The sequence below is a fragment of the Salmo trutta genome, chromosome 10, assembly GCF_901001165.1.
Source record: "Salmo trutta chromosome 10, fSalTru1.1, whole genome shotgun sequence".
In the NCBI taxonomy this organism is placed as follows: Eukaryota; Metazoa; Chordata; class Actinopteri; order Salmoniformes; family Salmonidae; genus Salmo; species Salmo trutta.
In genome coordinates this window covers 2,740,869-2,753,641 of record NC_042966.1, presented here as the reverse complement: position 1 = coordinate 2,753,641, position 12,773 = coordinate 2,740,869, and the positions used below count along the sequence as shown (strand labels likewise).

The 12,773-nt window shown below is 47.0% G+C and overlaps 1 protein-coding gene across 3 annotated transcripts in view; it reads right to left on the bottom strand.

Moving 5' to 3' along the window:
* The window catches only part of LOC115200959 (leucine zipper putative tumor suppressor 2 homolog), a 44,965-nt gene that overhangs the window by 4,590 nt on the left and 27,602 nt on the right, over nucleotides 1-12,773 (bottom strand). For 2 of the 3 annotated variants that reach the window (XM_029764112.1, XM_029764113.1), the window contains exons 3-5: nucleotides 1,474-2,025; nucleotides 711-1,298; nucleotides 219-488 (exon numbers count right to left, since the gene is read on the bottom strand). In XM_029764112.1, the coding sequence (XP_029619972.1) occupies nucleotides 219-488; nucleotides 711-1,298; nucleotides 1,474-1,992 (1,377 nt within the window). In that variant the 5' untranslated portion in view covers nucleotides 1,993-2,025. Of the gene's footprint in view, nucleotides 1-218; nucleotides 489-710; nucleotides 1,299-1,473; nucleotides 2,026-6,585; nucleotides 7,470-12,773 lie in introns of those variants that run through there. The other variant, XM_029764114.1, reaches the window with a different exon arrangement.

The following is a 12,773-nucleotide window of genomic DNA, read 5'->3' as shown; positions in this document are numbered from 1 at the left end:
TCAAAAGGAGTTACAGTGGCATTTATGGATTGTGTAAAATTCACTGTGTCTTTATTGTCTATACCAGAGTACCTGAGTAGACACATACTGCTAGCATTGGGGCAGACCCTCAGCCACTTCATCAACAAGATCTACAGAAGTGCCTAAGACCTAGGAGGTAGGGACTAGACTAGGGGTGGATTTGGAATGGGACCACAGACAGTGAGGGTCCATCTCACCTCCCACTTGGTCTCCTCCAGCCTGGGCCCTAACTGAATCTTCTCGTGCTCGTAAGAGGTACAGCGCTCCTCCAGCTTCTCCCTCTCCTGCAGCAGCTGGCCAAAGTCCTCCTGGAGCTTCTTCTTCTCCTGTTGCAGCTGGAAGACCTGCAGCTGGAGCACCTGCTGGGCACGCTGGGCCTTCTGGGACTGGGTCTGCATCCGCGTGGCGCAGCTCTGACGCAACTCCTCCAGCTCCAGCTCACAGCGCTTCTGCTTCTCCTCATAAACCTGGGGAAAGAGGGAAGACGGGTTGGGTAGGTGAGGGTGGCATTGTGTGTGTGTGGTGATTGTAATGGTTTTAGTGTCCCAATAAGTCATGACATTTGTCATTGTGTGTGTGATGGTACATGGTGTGAGAGAGAGAGAGGAGCTTGGTGTCTTAATGCTTTTTAGAATATATGACAAGATAATGTGTCCAATGCTCTTTGGTCCATCTACCCCACCACGTACCTGGCATATAGCCACTTCGTTCTCGTCCAGGTTGTCTCGGAGCTGCTGCAGCTCCACATCTCTCTCCCTCAGCTTATCCTCCAGGTCCCTCACCACCCCCTCGTACCCCCCCTCCACAGGGGCTGGCGAGCGCTCGCTCGACCCGCTATCCGACAGGGGCTGGCCACGTCCGCTCACCGACCCTGTGCTCTTACTGGACGAGGAGCGCCCACTGTCCGAGTTGGAGTGCCCGTGTGCGGTCTTCGTGGGCTCCAGGTGGGCACTGCCAGGCGGGTAGTCTGCGGGCGCCAGGCTGTAGGGGATGCTGCCATAGGGGGGCAGGCTCGTCAGGGAGTTCCGTCCCGAGTCAGACATGGAGCAGGTCTGGCTGCCCCCGCCCGTGCGGCGCCCGCCGCTGTAGGAGTTGCGACTCTCCGAGCAGGGCGGCAAGGTGTCCATCTGGCTACCAGGTGACAACAGGTTGAGGTTGTTCTGGCAGTCTGATAGACTGGCCCTGTCGTGGCGAGGGGAAAGGAACTGCATGGAGTTGTGACTCTTGGGGACAACGGGTTTGAAGGCAGTGGGCCGGATCACTGTTTTCTCCATGTTCTGAGAGGTGAGAGGGAAAGACCAAATGGTTTGTTGGGTAAGAGGTTGTAAATAATGTATATTCAGTGAATGTTTGATTAATGTCTTCTAAAATCGTGTTATTGTGAGAGTGGATTAATCTACTTCAAAGAGACTGAATGACTGTTCCATATAGCCTGGACAGGGCCACACTCACCTTCTCCAGCTTCCCTGACACGGGGACCAGTTTGGGAGGGGGTTCTTCCACGTTCCCGTTGAGGCTCCCAAGCTGCCGATCCTTGGCCTCCCCTGTGTCAATCCCGGTCCCAGGGCTTCCATGAACCACAGTGTTGTCATTCCAGTCTCCAACATAGTCCTGGTTCAGAAACGAGTAATTCCCATTGGTCCCGCTGTCCTTACTGGAGCCAATCACCATCAAAGGCTTCCTGTTGCCAGGCGGAGTGAGGCTACTGAGCAGTGGATCCTGAGATGTGTCTAAGGAGGCCAGGCAGGAAGTGGCGCCCAACGTGGTTCTGTGGAGCCTGGTGGTGCCCAGCTCGGGGACAACATCAACGGGCCGGTAGTGACGCACCAGGTGGGCCGGACCGGGGCGCTGGGCGATAAGGCTGCTGACGGAGCCCATAGCCTCCTGGGAGTTGGAGGGGAGGTTGGGGGGTGTGTGGGGGGCAGAGGGGAGGCGCTCAGTAGGGATGGACAGAGCCTGAACCAGGGCCATGATGGCTGCTGCTCAGTGGGACACCCACACGATCTGGGGGACAGAGGGAGAAACGGGTACACGTTCAGTCAAATGAATGGGAACTTTCAAAGTAGCAAAGCAATAACAAATCTTTACAGCAGGAATATATATCAGAGGGAGCATGTTTGGACTACCGAACCATCCAGGGTCGTGTTAAGGAGAGCTCATTCTGAACATTGTTCTACAGGTACATGACTCCATGATTCCCTAAATAATGTTCGCAGACATGCTTTGTTGTGATGTAAAATATTCAACATTACAGAAAATAATGTTTGTGAACCTTCTGTGACCCTGGTAAAACCATAAAAACTGCATGGAGACAAAGAAAATATGTCCTCCTCCTACAGTTAAATTAACATATGTTAGACATACAGTAGATTAAAAATAGACGGACAGAGAGCAACACAAGCATTGGCTTCAGGCCTCATATCGGAAATGTTCTCTGACATGATGCTCATGACGGGAAGCAACCGTCTGTCTCCCTACATCCCTTCAACCTCCTTTCAAAACAATGGCATGCAAACTAGGGGGAGAGAATTCAAATCGTAGGGCACTCAATTGGTAATGACATCTCTCATTAAAAAGTCAAAAGCTACTGTTCATCAACAGGTTAGTAAACAACTATTAGTGATTTGATTTATTAGGATCCCAACTAGCCAACTCCAGTGATGTGGCAACCAACTCCTACCAACCAGTGATCTCATCTAAAATCAGATGATCTCCTCATCCAAACAGTGATACTACACAGTACACACACTGTGACATCATCAGTCCCAAGGCACAGCGTTTGCCGGTGAAAGGAATACAATAGTAGACAGGACCTAGGCGCGTGACGATGAGGTCACGCTCTGTGTTTGCTGGCACCCAGCTGTGCATGTTAAATACATCATCACTACTGTATGAGTCATCCAGAGCGGATGTCCCAGGGACAGGTGTGTCCTGTGGGAGAAAGTTGAGTGTCAGAGCTCTACCAAGTCAGGATGTGAACTCCGATACGGTGGTAGGAATACTGGGGTGATTTCGGTGAAAATGTGTCAAGATGTTTGAGGGGTTTTCATTTCGATTCATCAGGGAGTGACTGCTGCGTCACCCCTCAGCACCCCTACTTCCTGCGGCTATGTGGTTCGGTACAAATACGTGTACCATTACACCCGTAATAGACATGCATCCGCGTACACACACGTTAAGATCAGGACAATGATTAATGGGACTGTGGCGTGTCTATCAAGCAGCCAGCTCCTTATTTAAAAACAGCCAGCCAGTTTGGCACCAGACGGCCACTGCTGGCTCTGCCCACGCACTCTGCCACCCTGCCAAGACAAAAAAAAGCCTACAACTGAGGTTAACTGTGATTACTACTTTCTAATTAGCACAGAGTGGAGAGGTTGTAAATGTGATCTCTACTTAATGTATTGGATCATAATGGATTGACTAAGAAGGTTGGCCCAGTTGTATGACAAACAGACATACTGCAGGCCTACATACAGAGTAAAGTACAACGTATTCTGTAGATGGATGAAAATCTGTACGTGCAGTGTCATAAAAACACACATTCACTCTCTTACAAATTTGTGCTCGCAGAAGTACACTAAACCTTTAACACACTATTTTGGGAGGATAGGTTTGCAGGTTGACTGCTTATGCCCTTATGCCCATGCATTCCACCCATAGTAGTTTGGGGCCCAGTTCTCTTCTTCTGAAGCTGTAATCCCTGAACTATGGGTGAGACTGTCCAGACTAGAGAGTAGTGGATTAGTGTTTATCAGCGCATTCCTAGGAAACACACCAGATTCAAAGAATCAACTAGTCTCCTATACAGCTTTGATAGCCCCCATACCGCATGTCCTGTTTTTGTTTCACACGGTCGGGGCGGACTCGTATTTGGCAGGACCCTTTCTTTAGCATCTCAAAGACTCTGAAAGAGACCAGATATACAGATCACACTGACTCACATAGGCCTAGTTTAACCAATAACATCAAGTCAGGGCTGCTTCGTCATGGAGGACATTGGCACCAAAATAGAGCTATGTTTCTCATTCAACTCAGCTGACTGCAGCGTTGAAGACGTTCTCTGAGCAGATTGTTTTTGTCTGTCTGGGAAAAGCCTAGGAGGCATTTGTTCAGGCAGATAGACACTCCCTCAGCAATAGGAATTTGCAGCCACGTCAGCTATAACGACTTGTTTCTCAGTTCAATAACACTGGTAGGTGGAAGGGCTCCAGACCAGTCCACCTTGATTTAACAACCACTGCGTGTCATCGCTCACATGACACGGCTATAGGGGGCGCTCCGTAAAGGGCAATGAAGCAATGGCAGCTTACCCATCAGGTATTTTTAGACATAATTTTAACTAATCAAAATGGACATGTCTTTGGCAGATTTGGTCAAATAAACACTACCTTCATCTTGTTAAGATGCAGGGGGTTATAGACTACTGGACTGATAGATGCAGGGGGTTATAGACTACTGGACTGATAGATGCAGGGGGTTATAGACTACTGGACTGATAGATGCAGGGGGTTATAGACTACTGGACTGATAGATGCAGGGGGTTATAGACTACTGGACTGATAGATGCAGGGGGTTATAGACTACTGGACTGGTAGATCCAGGCCGCAACCCAGCAGAGCAGCACATTCATTTAGCTTATTCACTTCACGTAAATCAAGTGTTTGAATGACAAATCTGCTGTATAGGCATGGTCCACACTAAGCACAGGGGCAGACCAAACATGAAAGCTTTGCATTTATGGGTGTTACACACAGAAATGCATGGACACAAACATATAGGTGCAGCAGACCCTGCTTGGTTAGTATGCAACGTCACACAAACACGCTTTGATACAAACCAAGAGGATGCAGTAAATCCAGCCAGTTAAACAGAGCAGACTTCTTACTGCCCCTGACACATCCCCTCTTGTGCACTGTATTTTTACACCGAAACCCCTCTGGCTGTGTGTGTGTCCAACTGACTCACATCTTTGTGAGTCAGTTGGACACACACACAGCCAGAGGGGTTTCGGTGTAAAAATACAGTGCACAAGAGGGGATGTGTCAGGGGCAGTAAGAAGTCTGCTCTGTTTAACTGGCTGGTTTGGATTCAGGTACAGAGAGCAGCCAGCACCTCTGATTTAGAACAAGAGATGAGAGGGAGAGAAAGAGAAAAAGTGAGATAATGAAGAGCTTATGCATGAGCAGCTGGGAACAAACAGTCTGGAAATCCCCTCCTCCACTTTCCATCTCCCTCCTAATCTAATCCACTCTCCCTCGCTCTTTCCCTCCTCTTCTTCATCTCCCTCCCCTTTCCCTCTCGATTCAGTGTCCAAAATTGAAAGTAGACCACAGAGGAAAAAATGTGACATTGCTACTTTGGTCCAACAGACAACCTCCCTTTCCAAGACAATTGACCCGTTTTTCTCAGCCCCGGTCAGTATGCTAAATCCCACATTGTTAAGGTCATCATGATAGTGACTGTCATAATGCTTCTATGGATAATGAGGTCTGTCCTACACTCATACTGAATGCCATTCTCTCCATTTGTGGCCTAACAAATTAAGGGAGCATGGCCAAGGATGAGACCAGTGAGGAAGAGAGGCCTCTTCTCCCATGTATGCGCGTGCGCGCACACACACACACACACACACACACACACACACACACACACACACACACACACACACACACACACACACACACATTCCTGGAGAACTTTTCTCTGCCTGTCACGGTCTTTGTTTTTGTTTTCAGTGAGCAGAGAGAGCGCTCGCCCACGCTATAGTCATCTATAGCACTGGTTCTCAATCCTGGTCCTGGGGACCCAAAGGGGTGCACATTTTTGTTTTTGCCCTAGCACTACACAGCTGACTCAAATGATCAACTCATCAAAAGGCTTTAATGATTTGAATCAGGTGTGTAGTGCTAGGGCAAAAACAGAAATGCACCCCTTTGGGTCCCCAGGACCAAGATAGAGAACCACTGATCTATAGTATAGATCGGACATTGCCTTGGCTACTATCCCATTTTAGATGACTCTGGTCATTGGATTGATCACTTCCATCCCATGTATAATTTAGCAGACTCGCTTATCCCAACTGACTCAAAATAAGTGCATTAAACCAAAAAATAAAAATGTTTTACCTTTATTTAACTAGGCAAGTCAGTTAAGAACAAATTCTTATTTTCAATGACGGCCTAGGAACAGTGGGTTAACTGCCTTGTTCAGGGGCAGAACAACAGATTTGTACCTTGTCAGCTCGGGGATTCGAACTTGCAACATTTCGGTCACTAGCCCAACGCTCTAACCACTAGGCTACCTGCCACCCCTAAATGTAGGTGTGACTAAAGAAAAATCGAATAGATAAAAAGCATTCAACTCTAGGAGAGGTTAATTACACCACCTGGCATCAAGGATAACAGCTAACCCTCATGGCTCACACTGTCTACAAATGTTCTACGTCTACAGTTTCTGGTGGAAACCATCTCGCCTGTTTCTATTTTCCATCAAACTTCCTTTTCCCCAGTGCCCTATTCAAAGCCCCAAAAGTTCCCCAGCACAGAGTTACTACTCACGTACCCCAAGCTGACCCCCGCATAGCTGCCTCTGCACTGGGCCTCCTCTCGTCCACTTCAAAGTCGTTCAGCTCCCAGAAGAGTTATATCCACTCAATTTGTTCCAATCCTCCCGTAGCTCTGTGTCGGTCTCTCTACTCTCTTCTCCTGAGGGAAACTTCTCTCAGAGTCCAAACGCGGCTCATTGCTCAGGCCAAATGCCACCAATGTGAATGGACTTTCCGGTCCCTCCTCCTCTACCCCTCCTTCTCCCTCACACAAACTCCCCCACGCCACCTCCTCTCTTTTCTCTCTCCCTGGCTGGCGCTCTCTCTCTCCACTTTACTCTCCTGTGCGGCTTTGACCAAATAGGCTCCACACAGCATAGTGTGCCTCTCTGCCTTTGTCAGGCAGTAAAAATAAGAAAAGAGAGAGCGAGAGAGAGAGAGTGGCCAGTCGTATGGGAATTCTGCCATCCTCCAGTCTGTCTAAAGAGGGAAAGAAAGAAAGAAACTGGGCCAGCATGCTGATATAGGATCATTTTTATGGCTCCCTTGATGTTGCTGCAGACATACTTTCCTAACTAATCAGATAACTGGCAGTATCTGTGTGTGCCCATGCATGCATGTGTAAAAGATTCACGGTCTGTTCACCTCAAAAGATAAATATGTGTCTAGTGCTAAGGGGGAGGGGGACATGCCACAACCAAGCAACAGAACCCTGTACAGTTCATAGCAGGGTCCCACTTCAAATCAGTCGCTGAGTGTGTTACAGTTGCCTAAAGAAACCTCGACAGACAGTGAAATTCTAGATAAGAGTCTAAACACCCTCTGACACCCAGACAGACAGTCCCGGTTTCCAGCCTGCCCGTTTCCAGAGGAGTGATACTATACTCCAAACAGACATCCCACCCAGCCTCTGCACTGACCTGCAAATCCTCCATCTGGCCACAATCAATGAAAAAAACTGTGTTTCAAATCAGTTTTAAGCTGTGTGACAGAGTAGACTAAAGTAGGGTAGTTACTAGAGAAGTAGGCTACAGCACACACACTTTCTAAGGGTCTACAAGTGGGTCACACTGCCTAGTGTTCTGCTTGTGTCCTTCATACAGAAAGGGGTTGAAAAGGTAGAGCTCTCCACTCACCTTGAGGGACACCAAAGTGAGGGTGAGATAGGGGTGTGCAGCAAGGTGACCACTGGCGTAGCACCCCCCTCCCCCCCGCAGCCCTTGCAAGGCGTGGTGGCCCACTAGCCCATCAGGTTTTCCTCTAGGATTTTGCCTGTGCTTAGCTCTATTCCGTTTATTTTTATCTAAAAAAAAAAAAAAACATAGTCCTTGCCGATGACAAGCATACCCATAATATGATGCAGCCACCACCATGCTTGAAAATACGAAGGGTGGTACTCAGTGATGTGTTACAGTTTTACTTTAGTACCTTATTGCAAACAGGATGCATGTTTTTGAATATTTGTATTCTGTACAGGCTTCCTTCTTTTTACTCTGCCATTTAGGTTAGCATTGTGGAGTAACTACAATGTTGTTGATCCATCCTCAGTTCTCATATCACAACCATTAAACTCTAACTGTTTTAAAAGTCACCATTGGCCTCATGGTGAAATCCCTGGGCGGTTTCCTTCTTCTCCAGAAACTGAGTTAGGAAGGACCCCTGTATCTTTGTAGTGACTGGTTGTATTGATACACCATCCAATGTGTCATTAATAACTTCACCATGATCAAAGGGATATTCAAATGTCTGCTTTTAAATGTGAACTTATTTAGGCTTGCCATAACAAAGGGGTTGAATACTTATTATTGACTCAAGACATTTCAGCTTTTCCTTTTGAATGAATTTGTAAGAAATTCTAAAAACATAATTCCACTTTGACATTATGGGGTATTGTGTGTAGGCCAGTTACAAAATCTCAATTTAATCCATTGTAAATTCAGGCTGTAACACAACAAAATGTGGAAAAAGTCAAGGAGTGTGAATACTTTCTGAAGGCACTGTATAAAGCCATGAATGCCATTTTTTTATTATTGCAGAAAATTTGCTTTAAAATGTTTCTCTTAACCTCATGACAAACTGTATAGAATAGTAGGAAGTTATCTCCAGCAGGAAAAACAGCAACATTTTCTCTTAGCCTCATGGCTCGGATCTTGCTGGGGGGAGCCACTGAACATGACCCCGGTGATTGGTCCAATCCGGTACTATAAAAGAGCTCTAAAGTTGTCTGCAGGAGAGTGGACAACGAGAACCCCCCCCCCCAAGTGTCCAGACTGGGTGACAAACAATCAATCATGGGCCCAGTCGCCCACCCATCCAAGGCCACCAGCAGACAGAGAAAGTGCCTATAGCAGCAAATCATCCCCGATTCCACAGCTGCCACCATTAACACAGCAGCCTCTTTATGGGCCAGAGGGGAGGAGGGAGGGGCGGACAACCTAACATGACTCAGCCCTTTGAAGGGTCACTGCTGATTTACAGAGGTTTTACAGAGGTGAAAGCAATATGGTGGATGGCCACCAGGTAATTCTTTTCACCAGTTCATTTTTCCCCCCTTTGGATGAAGGAAAGTAAATCGGGGAGAGGATGCCACTTTATGCTATTGAGATACACCCCAGGATATAGCCTAGCTAAGGAGGCATGGAGAGAACCAACCGGTTAAACAAACACTTCCAGCATGACTTCCTTCACAGTTCAAATCCCCCAGTCTGTACTTGGGACATTAGGGTATTACCTAGGACAAACCAAAACATTTAGTCATCCCCAAATCCCTTGCTGATCTATATTTAAAGTTGATGCTGGTAGTGCTCATCCATCAATGAGAGACCTGCCATCTCAGTGTACCCGTCTGGCTGTTCCCCTACTATATTTTCATAAAAAGGGCTCATGTCTGTGGCGAACAGAAAGCTAGGACATCCATCAGTGTATGGTCTGCTTTCGCTTCACGGGGACATCACTCCCTGCGGGAGCTGGAGCTGAAACTGCCTTACACTCTCCCAAAAATCCCTCTCTATGGCACCAATTATGCAGAATTTTTTTTAAAGTAAGAAAATATTTGCAAAAAAACAATTTAAAAATTAAATAACGTAAGAAAAAAAGGAAACACAATAACAATATATACAGGGGGTACTGGTACCAAGTCAATGAGCGGTGGTACATGTTAGTGTTGGTGTTTGAGTCGTGCGTGGCCACGCAGTTGTGGGTAAACAAGGAGTACAGGAGGGGACTAAGCATGCACCCCTGAGGGGCCCGTGTTGAGGATCAGCGTGGCAGATGTGTTATTGCCTACCCTTACCACCTGGGGGCGTCCCATCAGGAAGTCCAGGATCCAGTTGCAGAGGGAGGTGTTTTGTCCCAGTGTCCTTAGCTTAGTGATGATCTTTGAGGGCACTATGGTGTTGAAAGCTTTGCTGTAGTCAATGAACAGCATTCTAAAGTAAGTGTTCCTTTTGTCCAGGTGGGAAAGGGCCGTGTGAAGTGCAATGGCGTTTGAGTCATCTGTGGATCTATTGGGGCGGTATGCGAATTGTAGTGGGTCTAGGGTTTCTGGGATGATGGTGTTGATGTGAGCCATGACCATCCTTTCAAAGCACTTCATGGCTACAGACGTGAGTGCTACGGGGTGGTAGTCATTTAGGCAGGTTACCTTGGCGTTCTTGGGTAATGATTCTATGATTCATTACAGCTAAATAATGTAATATACTGGTCAATCACACTTCTGTGAAATCAAACTGTCCACTTAGGAAGCAACAGTGATTGACAATACATTTCACTGTTGTGCAAATGGAATAGACAACAGGTGGAAATTATAGGCAATTAGCAAGACACCCCCAATAAAGGAGTGGTTCTGCAGGTGGTAACCACAGACCACTTCTCAGTTCCTATGCTTCCTGGCTGATGTTTTGGTCACTTTTGAATGCTGGCGGTGCTTTCACTCTAGTGGTAGCATGAGACGGAGTCTACAACCCACACAAGTGGCTCAGGTAGTGCAGCTCATCCAGGATGGCACATCAATGCGAGCTGTGGCAAGAAGGTTTGCTGTGTCTGTCAGCGTAGTGTCCAGAGCATGGAGGCACTACCAGGAGACAGGCCAGAACATCAGGAGACGTGGAGGAGGCCGTAGGAGGGCAACAACCCAGCAGCAGGACCGCTACCTCCGCCTTTGTGCAAGGAGGAGCAGGAGGAGCACTGCCAGAGCCCTGCAAAATGACCTCCAGCAGGCCACAAATGTGCATGTGTCTGCTCAAACAGTCAGAAACAGACACCATGAGGGTGGTATGAGGGCCCGACGTCCACAGGTGGGGGTTGTGCTTACAGCCCAACACCGTGCAGGACATTTGGCATTTGCCAGAGAACACCAAGATTGGCAAATTTGCCACTGGCGCCCTGTGCTCTTCACAGATGAAAGCAGGTTCACACTGAGCACATGTGACAGGCGTGACAGTCTGGAGACACCGTGGAGAACGTTCTGCTGCCTGCAACATCCTCCAGCATGACCGGTTTGGCGGTGGGTCAGTCATGGTGTGGGGTGGCATTTCTTTGGGGGACCACACAGCCCTCCATGTGCTCGCCAGAGGTAGCCTGACTGCCATTAGGTACCGAGATGAGATCCTCAGACCCCTTGTGAGACCATATGCTGGTGCGGTTGGCCCTGGGTTCCTCCTAATGCAAGACAATGCTAGACCTCATGTGGCTGGAGTGTGTCAGCAGTTCCTGCAAGAGGAAGGCATTGATGCTATGGACTGGCCCGCCCGTTCCCCAGACCTGAATCCAATTGAGCACATCTGGGACATCATGTCTCGCTCCATCCATCAACGCCACGTTGCACCACAGACTGTCCAGGAGTTGGCGGATGCTTTAGTCCAGGTCTGGGAGGAGATCCCTCAGGAGACCATCCGCCACCTCATCAGGAGCATGCCCAGGCATTGTAGGGAGGTCATACAGGCACGTGGAGGCCACACACACTACTGAGCCTCATTTTGACTTGTTTTAAGGACATTACATCAAAGTTGGATCAGCCTGTAGTGTGGTTTTCCACTTTAATTTTGTGTGTGACTCCAAATCCAGACCTCCATGGGTTGATAAATTGGATTTCCATTGATTCTTTTTGTGTGATTTTGATGTCAGCACATTCAACTATGTAAAGATAAAAGTATTTAATAAGATTATTTCATTCATTCAGATCTAGGATGTGTTATTTTAGTGTTCCCTTTATTTTTTTGAGCAGTGTATATTAAATTAATTGTTTAGTTCCAAAACAACAAAAAAAACACTTTAAAGTTAATTTCCTAAGCTTCTATATTGCAATAGTCTACACAACATAGAAATACAATGAATTTTACACAGCATATTACTTTTCCCAGAGTACATTTCAACTCCCAGGGTGCAATGCGCCACCCAGGGCTGCGGCCATGGCAGCTTTTGTCAAATTAAAGTCAGATTTGACTATTTGTAGCAGGTTAGGAGAACTAACGCAGCAGGTTAGGAAAATTAACATAGCAGGCTATGAGAATTAGGTTAAAGTTAGGAATTGTAACTAAAATACAAAGAAATTCTACTTTTGACGTTAATTTCGATAAAAGCTGGATCCCTTCTAGCCATGACCCAGGGCTGCTGGCTGGCTAGTGGTGACTGCTAGCAAGCCCAGACAAATGTGAAATAGTTTAAATATATTGCTGTCACAGATTAATTACTTTTGGGTTGTAATCATACTATATACTATAATGCTCACAAATGAGACATTTGACAGAAGTACCAAAAGTAACAGAAATTCTAGTACCGAGCAGTTTCTTGCACTAGTTTCGAAAAAGTACAGAAGTTTCGGTATACAGTGCAACACTAATCTGTAGAGTATTCACTTGGAAGACACCTTACTTACTCGCACTCTGGGTTACAGTATGGTGTGCCAAAGAGATTAGGGGTTACGTCTCCATTTTAAGAGGTACAGCAGTTAGTGTGGTTAAGTGGGGACACCATTCAGCCTTAGCCATGACCTGCAAATCCTCCATCTGACCTCAATCAATGAAAAACATTTTGTTTTAATCAGTTTTATGCTCTGACAGTGTAGACTAAGGTGGGGTAGCTAGAGAAGTAGGCTAGTGTGGTTAAGTGATTTAATGGTTACTTCACACGCACGGCTGGAATTAGGACAACAACAACCACACATATAGGATGAAACTGCTTGACTACACACTGACTTGGTAACACT